Consider the following 14,693-nt stretch of genomic DNA (forward strand, 5'->3'; position numbering starts at 1 on the left):
TAAGTTGAATGAAGACTCCTCGACTCGTCGGGCGCAGGTAAAAATAAAAAATTAAAGAAAAAAAAATGAGAATTGTAATTAAGTGCAGCTCATTCATTTGCATCAACAAACACACACTGTACCTTCTTGGGCACTGATGACACACACACACACACACACACACACACACTGCATAGCTACACACATAAACAGAAACATATGGGATGTATCATCTTCCTTTTCCTGTATATCATTGAGGCAAACTTGGTAATTATAATATTTATATACTATTATATGTATATAAAAAAAGAAAAATCAAAAGTATAAATGAAATGAAAAACATGCACTGGACGGTTACGAGCATGCATTTACATGATGAGACCTGAAATCATCACCAGTACATTTCAGATGGTAGATGATGCACCTCTACCACGACCACCGCCACCACGACTCCCCGAAGGCTTCCTACACTCACCGCGAACATCGATACATTCTCGAAACAAACGACACAAGAGTCCAGCTGTTGTTTTATGGAGCGCTGCAACAGTTACAGATGTTGCTACATGTACAGTGGAGTAAAGCAGTATGAATATTTGTCCCACTCGTTTGAAACCAGCGTGTGTTGCTGTGTTATATAAAGGCATGGGGGCTCTTTTTCTGATCTGCTGTCTATGATGTGATAACTGTACATTTCCCTTGTTTTTTTTTTTTTTGTTTTCTTTTTTAATGTCTTTTGAAAGAAAGGTCCGTGTTGGCAAGGTTTCTCCGTGAGCATCCTTTCGTTTGCGGCAGTATTCCAGTGGAAAACACAGAAATAGAAGAGTTTTGAGTGCTGCATGAAATGTTCTCCGGAAAAATTAACAGATTTTTTTAATATTTGGGATTTCCTCTCCACTTTGCCTCAGTTTTCACCGCGTTTGTCGTGTTTGATTTGTCTGCTTTGCTCCGTTTCTATGTAAAAAGTGCCTCTGTTAAGACTTCGTATCAGTTCCTCACACTCCCCGTGTTGGATAGTTCTTGTTGTGTGGTTGGCTTTGGTTGCATAACGCACGCTTTGATGCTCCACCCGGGTCTGCTCAGCAAGTGAAGTCTTCAAAGTTGGCCTGGCCCGGGTGATGAGGTAGCATGTTGCCAGGATATGTTGATGGTGTACGCAGGTTCTCACAAGGAGCCTGAGCGAGAGATAAAGATAAAGTAGAGAGGAGGATAAAGACAGAAGTGAGGAATGATCAGCAGGAGAGGAAGCATTGAGACAGATAGGAAGGCAAATGCACACGGGGGGAGTCATCACAACCGGAATAAAACAGAAAATAAAACCCATTTGAGACGACCCTGAAAATCAAAAATATGCTCTCAGAAAAACATGACATGATCAACAAGCTGGGGCAGGAGGCGAGAGGAAATAGCTTATGAGAAATACTCAGGAAGAAATATGATGAAAATAATGAAGGTGGATGGAAAGACTACCAAATATGTCAGAAGAGCAGATCAGAGGAGTGGGTCTTTTCCTTTTTTTCCCCTCTTCCTGGCTGCAGACTTACAATTAAAGTGAACTGGCTTCATTTACACTTGGAGATAAGTGAGCTGTCACACCTTCCAAAGCTCTAATTCCGGCCTGTCCCTTCTGGTCCTGTCCCCCAGCTTTTGATTAAATTGAAGCCACTTTCCGCTCTCCTACTTCTCCCTCTCAATTTTCTCTCCCTCTCATCCCAATCACTTTCTCTCTCTCTCTCTCTCTCGCTCGCTCCCTTTCGTGTCTCTCAAGTCCTTCCCTCCATCCTTATCTGTTCACTCTCTTGTTTACTCTTCCCCACCACCTACGTTTCGTCCGGCATCACTCTGGCTGCAGTTGAGACAGTGAAGACAAAGAAGAGAGTGTGTGCCCCCCCGTGTCAAAGCAATGCGGTCTGACAAGATGAAAGTACTTAGAAGCAGCCTACTGACATGGCGTTTCACATCATCCAGGCTCAGCACAGCTCCCCGGTCGTTGTTGTTGCGCCCTTTGTGTTTCTTCTTCACGCATCTGCACAGCTTGTACTTGATCACCTGAAAAACAGGCGAGGACATCCATTAATTACTTTTTGGGATCAAAACACAATATTAAAAAAAAAGGTATTTTTACTTTGCTTTTGACTTTAAAGAAGGGAAAACTTAAATTCAAATTATATTGATTTTATGTATCTTTACATATGCTACCCCATTGATCTTCTACATGTGCACACACACACATTTAAAGTCAAGGACTGACACACACAAAAAGTCTCTCCGCATTGCTGGTGGAAAGGAAGGGACAAAAGAAGCATGCAACACAGAGTTACTCTAATGAGAGCGGACAGAGACATCCTGACTAATCTAAAATATAATACATCCAAAATGTTAATGTATTCGGTGTTGCTGCTGCTGAGATATGTGTGTATATGTGTGTGTGTGTGTGTGTGTGTGTGTCGCGCAGAGACAAAGCTGCAGGGTTGTGAGGGACACAGAGCGTTCGTCACGCTCGCAGAAACAAGTCCTTGTGCAAATGGTAACATTGTGTGAGCATTATGTGAAAAACCTCCCTTTTGTGATCAAGAAATTCAATAATACATTGCACTGGGTGTTTTATGTAAGTGAGATGACGGGAGACGTTTAAAAAAAGAAATATTTTACCTCATATAGATAGTCAAAGAGTTCGAGAATAGTGAGGATGCTGGCTCCGATGAAGAGACCCATCTGACCTCCAATATCACCTGGAAAGATAAATAAAAGGGACGACACATGACACATAGATGAGCTTTGAAACATAAATTTTTAATTACTGAAAGGTGAGACATGTAACAGGAAACATAGATGTTTGCAAAAAAAAAAAAAAAAAAGTTGAAAAGCCCTGATAGATTAGAGAGACAGTTTTATGTCCACTGGGACCTGAGCACTTATTATAAAAATGCAAGCACTTGCGTTACTGTCACTTTGGATAAAAAGCATCTGTCATGTTGCATTCTGCATATTATCTATTCCCCAGAAAACACTTGACAGCCATTTCCTTACCCAGAAGGCCTGCCAATTCGTAGGCTTTCTTTTGCTCAATGGTTTCGTAGTTCAGCGCCTCAAAGTAGATATCCAGAACCAGAATGTTATCACTGCAAACAGAGAGAGAGAGAGGGAGAGAAGCATGAAGTCTTAAGTCACATATTCAAATGTCTCAGTTTATATTTTCTATATATACATATATTTTTTTTTTTTATCAGTTTCCTCAGGCGGAGAAGATGACTGGTGAGGCTGCCACTTCCTGCAGATAACAGAGCACATGTGTCAAGTTGAGCAAATAACCTGCCATCACTAACTAATTTCCCCTCTCGGTGGCTGTGGTCATTGAGGAAAACAAGGGAAGTGATGACAGCTGTTTGATTTCATACTGTGTTAATGTCTTAAAGTCTCTACTTCAGCAGAAAGAAGAAAGAATGGGGATTAGTTCAAAGGCCCAGGGCAAGGCAGACTATTATTTTGATTCCTGAATATCCTCTCTGTGGGACGTATCAGACTTCACACCCCACTGGAGTTGAGATCAAAACCATAATTCGACTTTGTAGTTCTTGTTTTGTTTTATTTTTATTGGACTCAACTGTTTTATTTCTCAAATTTCAGTCGAGACAAGTGATTACGGTATATGTCAGTCTTAAGAGGAACTCTGGTAAAGCCGAGGGCTGAGTTGAAAAAAGGCAAATTACATCCGATAATGTCGAGATGGAGATGTATTAATACAAAATGATCACACAGCATCTGCTCGTTTCACGCTGAATAATGTGGCGGATATAGTTCCAGCTCCTGCAGTTTGACTGCAACAACTTTATTAAAAGCACATAAAAACACCATGAAGAACAATCATCATGCACTTGATTCATCATCAACTGGTGAGGTAATCTCCGGTTCGTGGTTTCAAACCCTTTTTTTTACACCCACACCCCTGTTAGATGAGCTCAATCAGACCTCTTTCACGGCGGACATTTTGTCTTATCACAGCAGGTGTCTACATTATGTTTAGCCAACTATTTGAAGCTTTTATCCATTACTTTACACTCATTTTTTTTGAAAAATTACTTTTGGCTATTAGCAAAATTAGCAAATTATATCTACTGTATATCAATTAGCTACTTTTATGATTATTATTATTATTTTATTATTACTTTTATCATTAGAGATCAGGGCAATTGTAACATCTTGAAGCAGAAGCGATGCAGAGCCATGAAATTCATAATACAGATGGTCTTTGATGATCCCTCTCTGTCTGCCAAAAGACAAACTGATGTCTCATACCTGTCCATGGTTTTTCTGCCAAAACTCCTTTTTGAGATATACTAATTTTTTTTCCGTCCTTAGTATTTTACTCATACGCTCTTAACCTTCAGTGTCTTTTGAATTGAAATCTGTCTAGTTCTGATGGCCATCCTGTTGTCTAACATTTTATATCTTTGTCAAATGTTCAGTTTAAATCCCTACGATCCCTCCCTCCCTGCCAGTAGACAAACTGATGTTTCATTTGTCAAAGTTTTTCCATTAAGACTATAAACTGGAATTAATTATTAAATGGATATTAAATTCTTTTACTATATTTATATTTCTGGAAAACGTGTCTACTCTTTATCTAGTTCCCATTACGTTTAGCTAACTATTTGAACTGTTTTTTTGATGATGTTTAGCTCAGTATCTGTTTCAACCATTCATCCCTTACCTTAAGCTAACTGCTAAGACGTCTCTGCTTGCTTGCTAACTAGTTTTCATGCACAGCGTGTTACAGCTAACTCAATATGTGGATATATTTTTAAATCAAAGTTGCAGTTTCTATTTCATTACTTTTTCAAAATCAGTTTAGCTTCTCTACAATCTTTCCACGTTCCCCCTTGCAGCTGCAGAGTTAGATTACCCCCCTTGGGTGTGATACTGGTGCCCTTGGCTGGGAATCACTGATCTAGGTGGTTTTTTATCTTGTTATTACTGACATTCCTGGGTGTCTTCTCTTGATTTGCTGGCCCACCTATGTGAGGTGTCAGCCTGTAGCTTGAATTACGCTTCCTCACTGTCAGGTGTTCTCATTTTTTGTGAGTAACCCGCAATACATCTGATCAGAGCTGCTGTCAAACAGCCGATGTCTCTCTCTCTCTCTCTGTCTGTGTGTCAGGTTCCCAGTAGAAAGACTGTGACAGACTTCAGTTTCACACCAGTAAACCCTGTGAATCCCAGATACCAGAACCCTCCAAGCTACTGTTCATCAGACTGATGGGAAATATGGCCAGTCAAAAAAATGAAGCGGAGCGGCTCACATCTATCCACAGGGAATTAAAAAAACATTTCTGAAGGGAGAAGTGAAAGGTTTTTGCAGCACTCTGACTACATATGGTGTAATTATCTTGTCCTCAACAGCTCCGCTGGGAATGATAGATAAAAGATTCAACTATTATTGCACCCTCTCCTTATTTCCTTGAACTACTTTTGATCTTTTCAGTCATTTTGGCAGAGAAACACTGGATATTGGCTCATTAATCAAGTTAAGCTTTGACTGGAATCTCTTTATTCTATTTCTCCACCTCAATAAAAAAACCAGATGAACTTGTTACAGCAGTTATTGTGCAGCCTTGTATCAGTTTCAATTTCAATTTCTATCATTTCTTGTGGTGCTTTTAGGGTTTTTATTGTGTGGGTGTAAATGGTTTGATCCACTTAAAACAATGGTAAACAAATACTTTTGGGTTTAGTGGCTCACATGAAGACCACAGAGGTTTGTCACCACTGATAATGTTCAAAGCAGAGTATTTTTTCTAAAAGCACAAGCTGTAGTACAAGACTGGTTACACTGAACAGCATCAAGATGATAATGTGTAAAACTGAATAAAAAGTAAAGCAGTGCTAAAAATCCATCCTTGAATAAATAAGACATAAGAATATGACTTACGCTATGTACTGCTCTGTCTTGTTGAATTTCTTGGCAAGGTACTTGGCTGATGCTTTGCTGGGTATTTTGACAAAGGACATCTCTTTACCGTAGCGTGTCATGTTGCACGGCGTCTCGCACACACAGTAGTCATTGTCTCTCTCGACGAGAAAGTCTAAGAAATAGAGTAGACAGACAGGCAGAGAGAGGGAAGATAGAGAGATTGAAAGAGAGAAAACACAGGGACAGATAGATTTATTGTCACCCCAGGATGACAAACAAAATGCCAGCAGAGTGAAAGAAAACGTCAAAGAAAAACTCCCCTGAGACCCTTATAAAGAAACACAAAAGATATGAGACACACGGCGACAGAGTCAGACAGACAGCAGCAGCAGCCAGAGGCCAACACGTGAGTTGGTGTCACGAAAGAGAGATTGCGAGTCAATAAGAAAACAAGCTACAGACATGAAAGGTATCAGTTGATGGAGGGACAGGGGAGTGTGAAAAGGAGAGCCTTGGTGCCAGGCTGGAGCTTTACCGTTTGAGAAAAGCTACCATCAAGCTGAAGGAAAACTATTATCCGTTATCAGCCGGGATCAGCGGCTCCGAACAGTGGGATATACACATTGGACAGTGTATACGCACACACGCACAGAGACATGCTGGGTTATCTCCTTACCCAAGGCAGGATCCGCACACTCCTTGTACTGCTCCGGGGTGCAGTATGGGGCATCTCCTAAGGACAGGCAGAGGAAACACAATGTTCTCAGGCTGAACAAAAAACAAGACAAGGGTTTCAAAGAAGCACAAAGGGAGACAGGATCTGCGCTTATGATTAATTTGTCCTACACTGTCATTACTGTCCTGGAATTTGATCTCATCTCGTAATTGATTTCATTAACTTATGCACTTCTGCTGCATCTCCTCACCACTTTCAGTCTCTGTCATCCGTGTCTCCACCACCCTCTCCACCTCCATCTTTCTCTGCCTGGCAATCAAACCACCCCTCTCCCTCTTTTGGGATGACACAGGATAAAAGACATGTCCTCGATGGGGGAGGAAATTATTTCCCAGCTGCTATTATTCACAGTATTTTTGTTCATACGCTTTGAAAAAAACCTCTCTAATGACAGGGAGATAGCAGAGATAAATGGCAGCAGAGCACAATCCACAGGGTAGAGGATTTAAACTGGGGAGTTCTCGGTAGACTCACATTAATCATCTGCACAATCATGTATAAAATAGCTGCTAATCGTGAATATCACACAGACAGATTGGCTGGCTTTTAATATGCAAACACAGAGCTGAAAGTGACCCTGACTGAAGAGAGAGACATTAACAATTATTGGACAGGTGAGTGCAGGTTAACGGAGGCCAAATCCAAATGTTTCCTCTTTGCCAAACTCCTTTTCAATTTGCCATCTGAGATGTCACACAGTGATTAAATGTAGGAGGTAGACAGCATGTGCCAGCTGTAATCACTGCACAAACACAAAGTGAAAATAGTTGAGTTTTCCGATTCACTGGAGTGTGTAAGTATCTGATTTGCTGCAGTCGCCGGCAAAAGCAGTTTGTTTCTTCAAGATTGTTTCTGTCACTATAATTCCGAATGAAAGCACTTCCAACCACAACAGACTCTGTAACATCTACATCTTTAAATGAAGATATAAGGTGTTAGTATCTTCTGGTTCCTACCCGGCATGTGGACCATCCTGCAGTTGCAGTTCTCCACCAGGTATCGTGTCTCACAGTCGATCCGGCAGGCCGTGATGCTGTACGTGCTGAAGAAGTCTGAGTCCATCGGCGTGGCCTTGCAGTCCCCCCACGGTGGAGGCAGGTACGTCAGCTGAGAGAGAAGGGAAACAGCAGTGCAGAAACACTTCAGCTTCAGAGCATACTGTCTGTTGAACATCCCCTCCTGCATCCTGTTAATGCAGTCATTTGACCTTGTACTTTCTGTCAATATGGTGATAAACTTATTACTCTCGCTATATGAGACGCCATCGCACATTTATCGAATTTGGCATGGAAAATGAATCTCGTTCTTTACTCCATGGTGAATACATGTGCATAGTGGTGCTTACTGTGGGAGCTTCTCTCCTACGCTTCTCCTATTCCTATTCTCCCTCTGTGCTTTCATTGTACTGCCCACTCTACATGCAGGAACTGAATAGTATCAGCTGGGTAGAACAGCTGTGATGCTGTAAGTTACTCTTAAACAGCTTTGCTGCAGGACAAAGTGTGGTGCCATGTTTTGATCCAAAAATGTACATTTTCTATCACTCTTGTACAACCTGTGCTGTAAAATATCCACTTTCTATCGGTGTATAGACAACTCTGGAGCCACAAGGTCAACACAGAGAGACTCAGAAGCATCTGCAGTGATTATTTTCCATCAGTTTTTCCTCTGCGATTGTTTTGTTGCAATTGTGGCAGGGGGTACATTTTGGTGTTTGTTCCATCCCTGTTGGCCTCAGTTTTGGTTCTAGTGCTTTAAGTGCCTGCAGCACTACTGTTCACAAGTAATTTGATCATGATTAAAGAGCTAATTATATGCACTGTGCCTTATGTTTGTGTTTTTTGTTTTGTTTTGTGATCTAGATTATAATAATGAATTGTGGTGGTAATGTTCTTATTGTGTTGCCCACTACTCCTGAATGAATGCAGATGAAACACTATTCATGATCTGTGATGACATTTGAGAAAATTTTGAAAGACATGTTTTCAAGGCTTCAAATGACGTATTCTAGTTTCTAATTTTGTAAAACCAACAGTCCAAAACACACAGAGGTATTCAGTTAACAAAAAAATCTTTTAATTACCTCCGCCAAGGAGGTTATGTTTTCATAATCGTTTGATTGTTTGTTGGTTTATTTGTCAGCAGGATTACACAAAAACTGCAGAACAGATTTCAAGCAAACTTGGATACAGGATGGTTCTCGGCCCAGAGTAGACCCCATTAACTTTTGGTATGGATCCAGCTAAAGGGACGTATCTTTCCTTCACTTTTTTTAACATTGCGCGATCGGGTGTTTTTTGAAATTTTTTATAAATTTCTCTGGCAATATGTTTGGATTTTGATGAAAACATCTGGCATATGTAGGTGGCTGAATCTACGAGTGAGTACAGTTTGATGCAGATGCTTCATCTGGTGAGCTTTATTTAGGTTTAAGCAGTCAGGGGTGGTTTAAACTTTAAAGTGGACTTTTGAGTTTGATATTGCATTAGGCTTGGTTGAATTAAAGGGAACTGTCAGGGCTTTGAGGAGGTAAGCGCTCCACTGAGAGTTGTTCTAGTTGATGAATTGTTTGAGCTGTACATGTACGAAAGAAACCTATGAATGCACATAGCTTGCGCTATCTCAACGAATACTAAAAGAAGTCAAGGCCAGAAAAACAGCAAAAATTCCCAATTCAACCTGAAAAGTAAGATGAGATAATCATGAACATATTGCTTGACCACTGAAGAAATCACAACTCCCGGCCACCACTGACTAAATAATTAATACAACAACTGGGTTATATACAGTGCAACAGATGTAAATAAGAATGCCTCCCACTCAGCTCCACTGAATCATGTTTATACTTGAGGTTGCATCATACTGTTCAAAATCAAAAGCACTCCAGCAGAGTGCATTTTTTTTTTTTTTACAATTTGTGTTTCATAGTAAAATATGAACAGTATCCATTTACATTCAGCTGCCTTAAAATGAAGGGCAAAAAAATTTGACACATTAAATGAGGTAGCGAGCTGTAAAACAGCCCCTGTGTGTTTCCGTCTCATCACTTCAAACAGTGAATCACTGAGTGCTCACACAGCAATAAATTAAAGGCCACTGTTGTGATTTAGGGACCTGCATCTCACAATTGCTACCGGGCTGCAGGAGGCAGCCATGTGTGTCGTGCACTGGATGTGGTTACTAATAACCCAAAGCCGATGTTTAACATGCCCGCGCAGTATTCAAACACATACTTTGTACAGTACAACACACCGCAGAAAACCAGACAGATCCGACTGAAATCTTATGTGGAGTCTAGGACGATTCTTCTGCTTATTTTAACATCAAGGACGTCTGACAAAGTCAAACAGAACATAAAAACCATTAGAGCTGAGTAAAATGTCAATCAATCAATGAAAGGTGCTTGTTTATTTATTCACCTCATCACTAGGGCTAGACCTCTTATGATTGGGTAATGGCTCTCTTACCCTCAGAGTTCTGCTATTTCGATCTCTCTGAATTTACATAAGCGCTGCACAACCATCCTAAACCACCTTGTGGCAACGTTACTTCCCCTTGGTTAAACTTCTGGAAAAGCTTAACTCTGCAAGTACGGATAAATATGAGTCTGGTGTAGAAGATTTCATGACATCTTAGTGGTTCTGTTGGTTCTTTAAAAACCATTAAAGGAACATTTCAGCCAAAGATTTAAATTTAGTTTTAATCTACTCACCCCCATGCTGATGAAAAGACTGGTGAAGTTTCACCAAACATTTCTGTTTGTGTTGCAGCATTCTGCTAAACAACTCAAGTAGATGGGGGACTGCTTTGAAACGTTAATAAACGACAAAAAAAAGAGGAAAATTTAAACGGCTCCATACAGCTTGTCCAAGTCTACAATTGATTTGTTATTTACAACCTTTTTTTTAAGCCGAAATCTTCACTGTAGCTGCTAAGATAATAAGTGCTAAAGCTTGATGTCGTGTCAAGGGTGTAAATATTGTCTTTTCAAATCAATCTGGGATCCAGGAGATTATGGAGTCTTGGATTATGTTGACCAAGCTGTATGGAGCCATTTTGTGTTTTGTTTTTTTGACGTTATTTACACGTCAAGCTTGTGCAACAGCTTCAGATGGGGTGAACACTAATGCTTTTATCTCAGCAGCTACAGTGATGATTTCGGCTCAGAAAGAGTGTAAGTGACGTCTTTTCAAATCAATTTTCAAACCATTTCTGTTTTTTTAAGTTGTTTTTTTAATTCCATAAAATAAGTCTCCATCTACTTCAGTTGTGTCCAGAAATCTTTTGTGGAATATGAAACTTAATCTGTATTTTCATTGGCATGGGGGTGAGTAGATAGTGACTGAATTATCATTTTTGGGTGAACTGTTCCTTTCAGAAAATTGGATATAATCTTAAGGTTGTGGGGTCAGTTCCTTTTTCATTAACTGACAGAGAGAGAGAGAGAGAGCAAACAAATGTAAAAAAAAAAAACAAACAAAGAAAAACAGGAAAGGCGAGAGTCAGCAAGACTCAGTGGACAGCAAAAGAGGATGGACACAAGCTGAGAGAAGAAACATTTAGAATTTTTCGCTATTCATGTTAAATAGGGGGAAATTGCAGATTTTTCTTTTGTGCGATCCTGGTGAGTGACAGTTTGGCCGGCTGAAGAGACTCCAACAGTTTTACACTACAGGACTGCTGAAGCAGGGAGCTGAATGACTGAGCAAACTGCATTAGATTAATGAAGAGCAAGCCTGCCAGCCAATGAAGGAAATAAATACAGAGAGAGAGAGAGCAAGAGAGGGGAATCACATTAAAAAGAGAGGAACTGTATCCAAGGAATTGTAATGACTGCTGGAGAGGAATAAAAGTATGGGAGCTAGTGAAGAAATGGAGAAAAACAAAGAGGGACAGTTTCCTGCAGACGCGACATTGGCAGCATGCAAAATCCTGCTGCAGCCCGCCGACACTGGAACACACTCACTGGTAGAGTGGACGTGGAAGGACTGAGATCACTCTCAGATCCATCCCTTTCTCTCCTCCATTCATTATGCATGGTTCTGTAGCATATTAGGGGGCAGAGTATATGATTTGTCTGGCTGTATGCTCGCCATCACACCAGCAGAATTATTCACACTCCACCAGAATAACTCAAAGCAGACTTCTTTTCAGTGAGCAGGACAGACTTCCCGGACAGTTTGTGTTTCTTTAACAACTTTGAGTGTGTTACTATCAAGGGCCCAAGGTCTCCCTCAATCATTAGCAGTCCCCTCAATTGCACTTAAATATGAAGTAAACATCCTCACACTGAGGCTTGGCATTATATTAAAGGAGGAATGAAAAAGTAACTGTCACCATTGTCGCATTATTGAGGAGTATGTGGCAGAGTTTTTGCCTGCTTTGTGAAACACGGGATTGATTGCCAGCCAAAATTATGTTTTTAACCTCCTTTGTGCGAAAGCAGAATAGCATTTGTCCTTCAAACACACAGCACAGTGCTGATAGCGCAGTGCTTACTGTGTGGGACGCATCATTTCAACTCCCCGGAGTCCAACTAAAGCCTTGAACAGGGCCAGTGATGAATATGTTACTTCCCCTGTGCGGCACATCCACAGTGTTACCTGACGGAATGAATACCCATAGTTAGGAAACATTTTATGTAGTGGGGGCGGAAGTATTTGGACCATTTATTTAAGTAAAAGTACCAATACAGCAAAGGCAAAAGTACACATTACAAGTAAAGTTTAAAATGTGTCTTCAGTAAAAGTTCTAAATGTACTTTAAGTATCAAAAACAAAAGTAGTTGTTCTGCAGAAAATTAACTAAAACTATTAAGTTATTAGATTGTTGGTGATGCAATGATGTGTATGTAGAATTTTACAGTTGTAGCTGGTTGAGATGGAGCTAGTTTTAACTCATTTACACAGTACACCATGAGGTATTTCCGTCCATTGGTTCCCAAATCTGGGTTTTGGCCCCTAAAAAGGGCCACAAGATAAATCTGAGCAGTCGTGGGACAACCCACTCGCCAGAATTAATTTTGTCAATTTATGTTTCTGCAAACCATGGATATGTTGAAACTTTACATTTCTTTATGTTAATAAGCTGCTTTACGTTTCTTAAGGTAAAATTTTCTATTTTATGTTGTGACACTGTCTTAGGTCTAGGGACAAAAAAACACTTGGTTAGGATTAGGAAAACATCATGTTTTGGCTCCATAAAAATATCCACTGTGGGCGCCCCAGTAGCTCAGTAGGTGGAGCAAAAACATACGTCCTCGCCGCAGTGGCCGCAGTGGCCTAGGGGGTCGAATCTGAAATGTGGCCCTTTGCTGCATTTAAAAATATCAATAAGTTTCACATCGACTAATGTTGAAACATAGTCTCAAACTTACTCCACTGCTGTCCCCTCCAGCTCTTGATATGACAATCAGGTCATAAACATATAATGTGAACGTGATATGGTACATTATGTAGAAATATAAATACGGTAAATAGCCTATGACATGAACATTCTGCCAACACTTTATCCTGGAGACTTGGCTGCCTGTTTTGTTCTGTTTCACAAATTAGTATTAATTAATGGAGCTTTCTGTATCTAAGCTTTTTACGCAACATTTGAGATAATTTTAGTTCTCTGGACACACAACAGTTTAGAGAGGAAATCACTTATGGTTGAAATGTTGACAACTCATGACAAGGAGCCCCAACTACACATACAACTGCTGTCTTTCAAGAGGTCACAAGCCAAAAAACGTAGGGTCCACTGGGTTAATCTTGAACAGTACATTGTTTTTGATAGTATTATCATAAGTTTTTTATGTAAAAGCTAAGTCTGAAAGGTAACCAGTAACTTCAGCTGTCAGACAAATGTAGCTGAGTATCATATCTGCCTCTGAAATTTAGTAAAGGAAGCATAAAGTACCGTAAAATGGATACACTCAAGTAAAGTACAATTGCCTTAAGGTTGTATAGAAACTGATGAAATGTACATAGTTATTTTCCCTGTAACAGTACCCTGACTATATATGACCATTTTGATTATCAAGTTAACATTTTCAAATGTTTGTAATGGAGGAAAAAAAAAGAAAATTTAAATTGAGAGACTTTGTTCTTGACCTGTGTTTTCAATTAATCTTTCCCAGTGTTCAGTTCATGGATCACATGTTAAATCATAGTTGGTTTGCTGTCAGTACCAGGTTGCTGCTTGTGTACATTAAATTCTCTTTGTGTTCAGATCACTCTGTGACCTCTGCGAAAACCAAGTAGTCTGTGTGTGGACCAGAATATTAACATCCGTGCAGGGCAGCGCGTTGGGTGACAGTTCTCCGTGGTTTCAGCCCCAGCCACCCCAGATTACAGGGAATCAATATTCATATAAGAATATCACTTAATGGCGCTTTAAATACATTCACAATGTGAATCCTATTTCCTTTGACATTGTTAAACCCTCAGTGAGGATTGTAGATAAGCTTGCTAACTGAACAGCTTGGGCTCACAGTTTAAATTTCAAATGATAGAGACACTGACTGGTCTGTGAAAGTTCAGTAAAGCTCTCACTCTGCTGCCGAGTGACGGGGGGCAGACAAGGGCAGAGTCATCAAGAGTGCCTCGGAGGCAGCAGAAAGATCCTCCAGATGGTTGTGGATAAAGGGGAGAGAGCACTATAGTGTGAGTGCTACTGGGACAAAGGCCAGGGCTTGATCAACAAAGGCTGGGTCACCTGAGGCCATGCAGGATGTCTGAGGTTCAAAGCCCAGAAACACTCCCAATGATCCCAGTATACATCATTGATGATATTCGCAAGAGTATGAACAACAACAAAAACTTTGCAACAGTTGAGTAATGATGAAACAAAAATGAAACAAGAAAGGCATACTTTTAGTACTAGCCACACTGACTTACACATATACACTAGCTCCACTTTGCAGGCTTAAAAATTAATGACATTTTGACTACTTTAAGAGAGACCACTAAAATGTATTTTCACTACTATGCTGATGACACACAACTTTATTTGTCTGTAAAATCAGGTACCAGCAACAGTCTAATGAGCTCAGAGAAGAAAATTCTGAAATAATCCAGTTTG

At 40.2% G+C, this 14,693-nt stretch overlaps 1 protein-coding gene across 2 annotated transcripts in view; it reads right to left on the reverse strand.

Moving 5' to 3' along the window:
• Positions 1-334: 334 nt before the first annotated feature.
• The window catches only part of asic1b (acid-sensing (proton-gated) ion channel 1b), a 157,867-nt gene continuing 143,508 nt past the window's right edge, over positions 335-14,693 (reverse strand). For both annotated transcript variants that reach the window (XM_073468589.1, XM_073468588.1), the window contains 7 exons: positions 7,580-7,730; positions 6,564-6,620; positions 5,906-6,059; positions 3,007-3,098; positions 2,629-2,708; positions 1,924-2,025; positions 335-1,151 (listed from right to left, as the gene is read on the reverse strand). In XM_073468589.1, coding sequence (XP_073324690.1) covers positions 1,056-1,151; positions 1,924-2,025; positions 2,629-2,708; positions 3,007-3,098; positions 5,906-6,059; positions 6,564-6,620; positions 7,580-7,730 — 732 coding nt within the window. In that variant the 3' untranslated portion in view covers positions 335-1,055. The remainder of the gene's footprint in view (positions 1,152-1,923; positions 2,026-2,628; positions 2,709-3,006; positions 3,099-5,905; positions 6,060-6,563; positions 6,621-7,579; positions 7,731-14,693) is intronic.

Source organism: Pagrus major, chromosome 6 (genome assembly GCF_040436345.1).
Source record: "Pagrus major chromosome 6, Pma_NU_1.0".
NCBI lineage: Eukaryota > Metazoa > Chordata > Actinopteri > Spariformes > Sparidae > Pagrus > Pagrus major.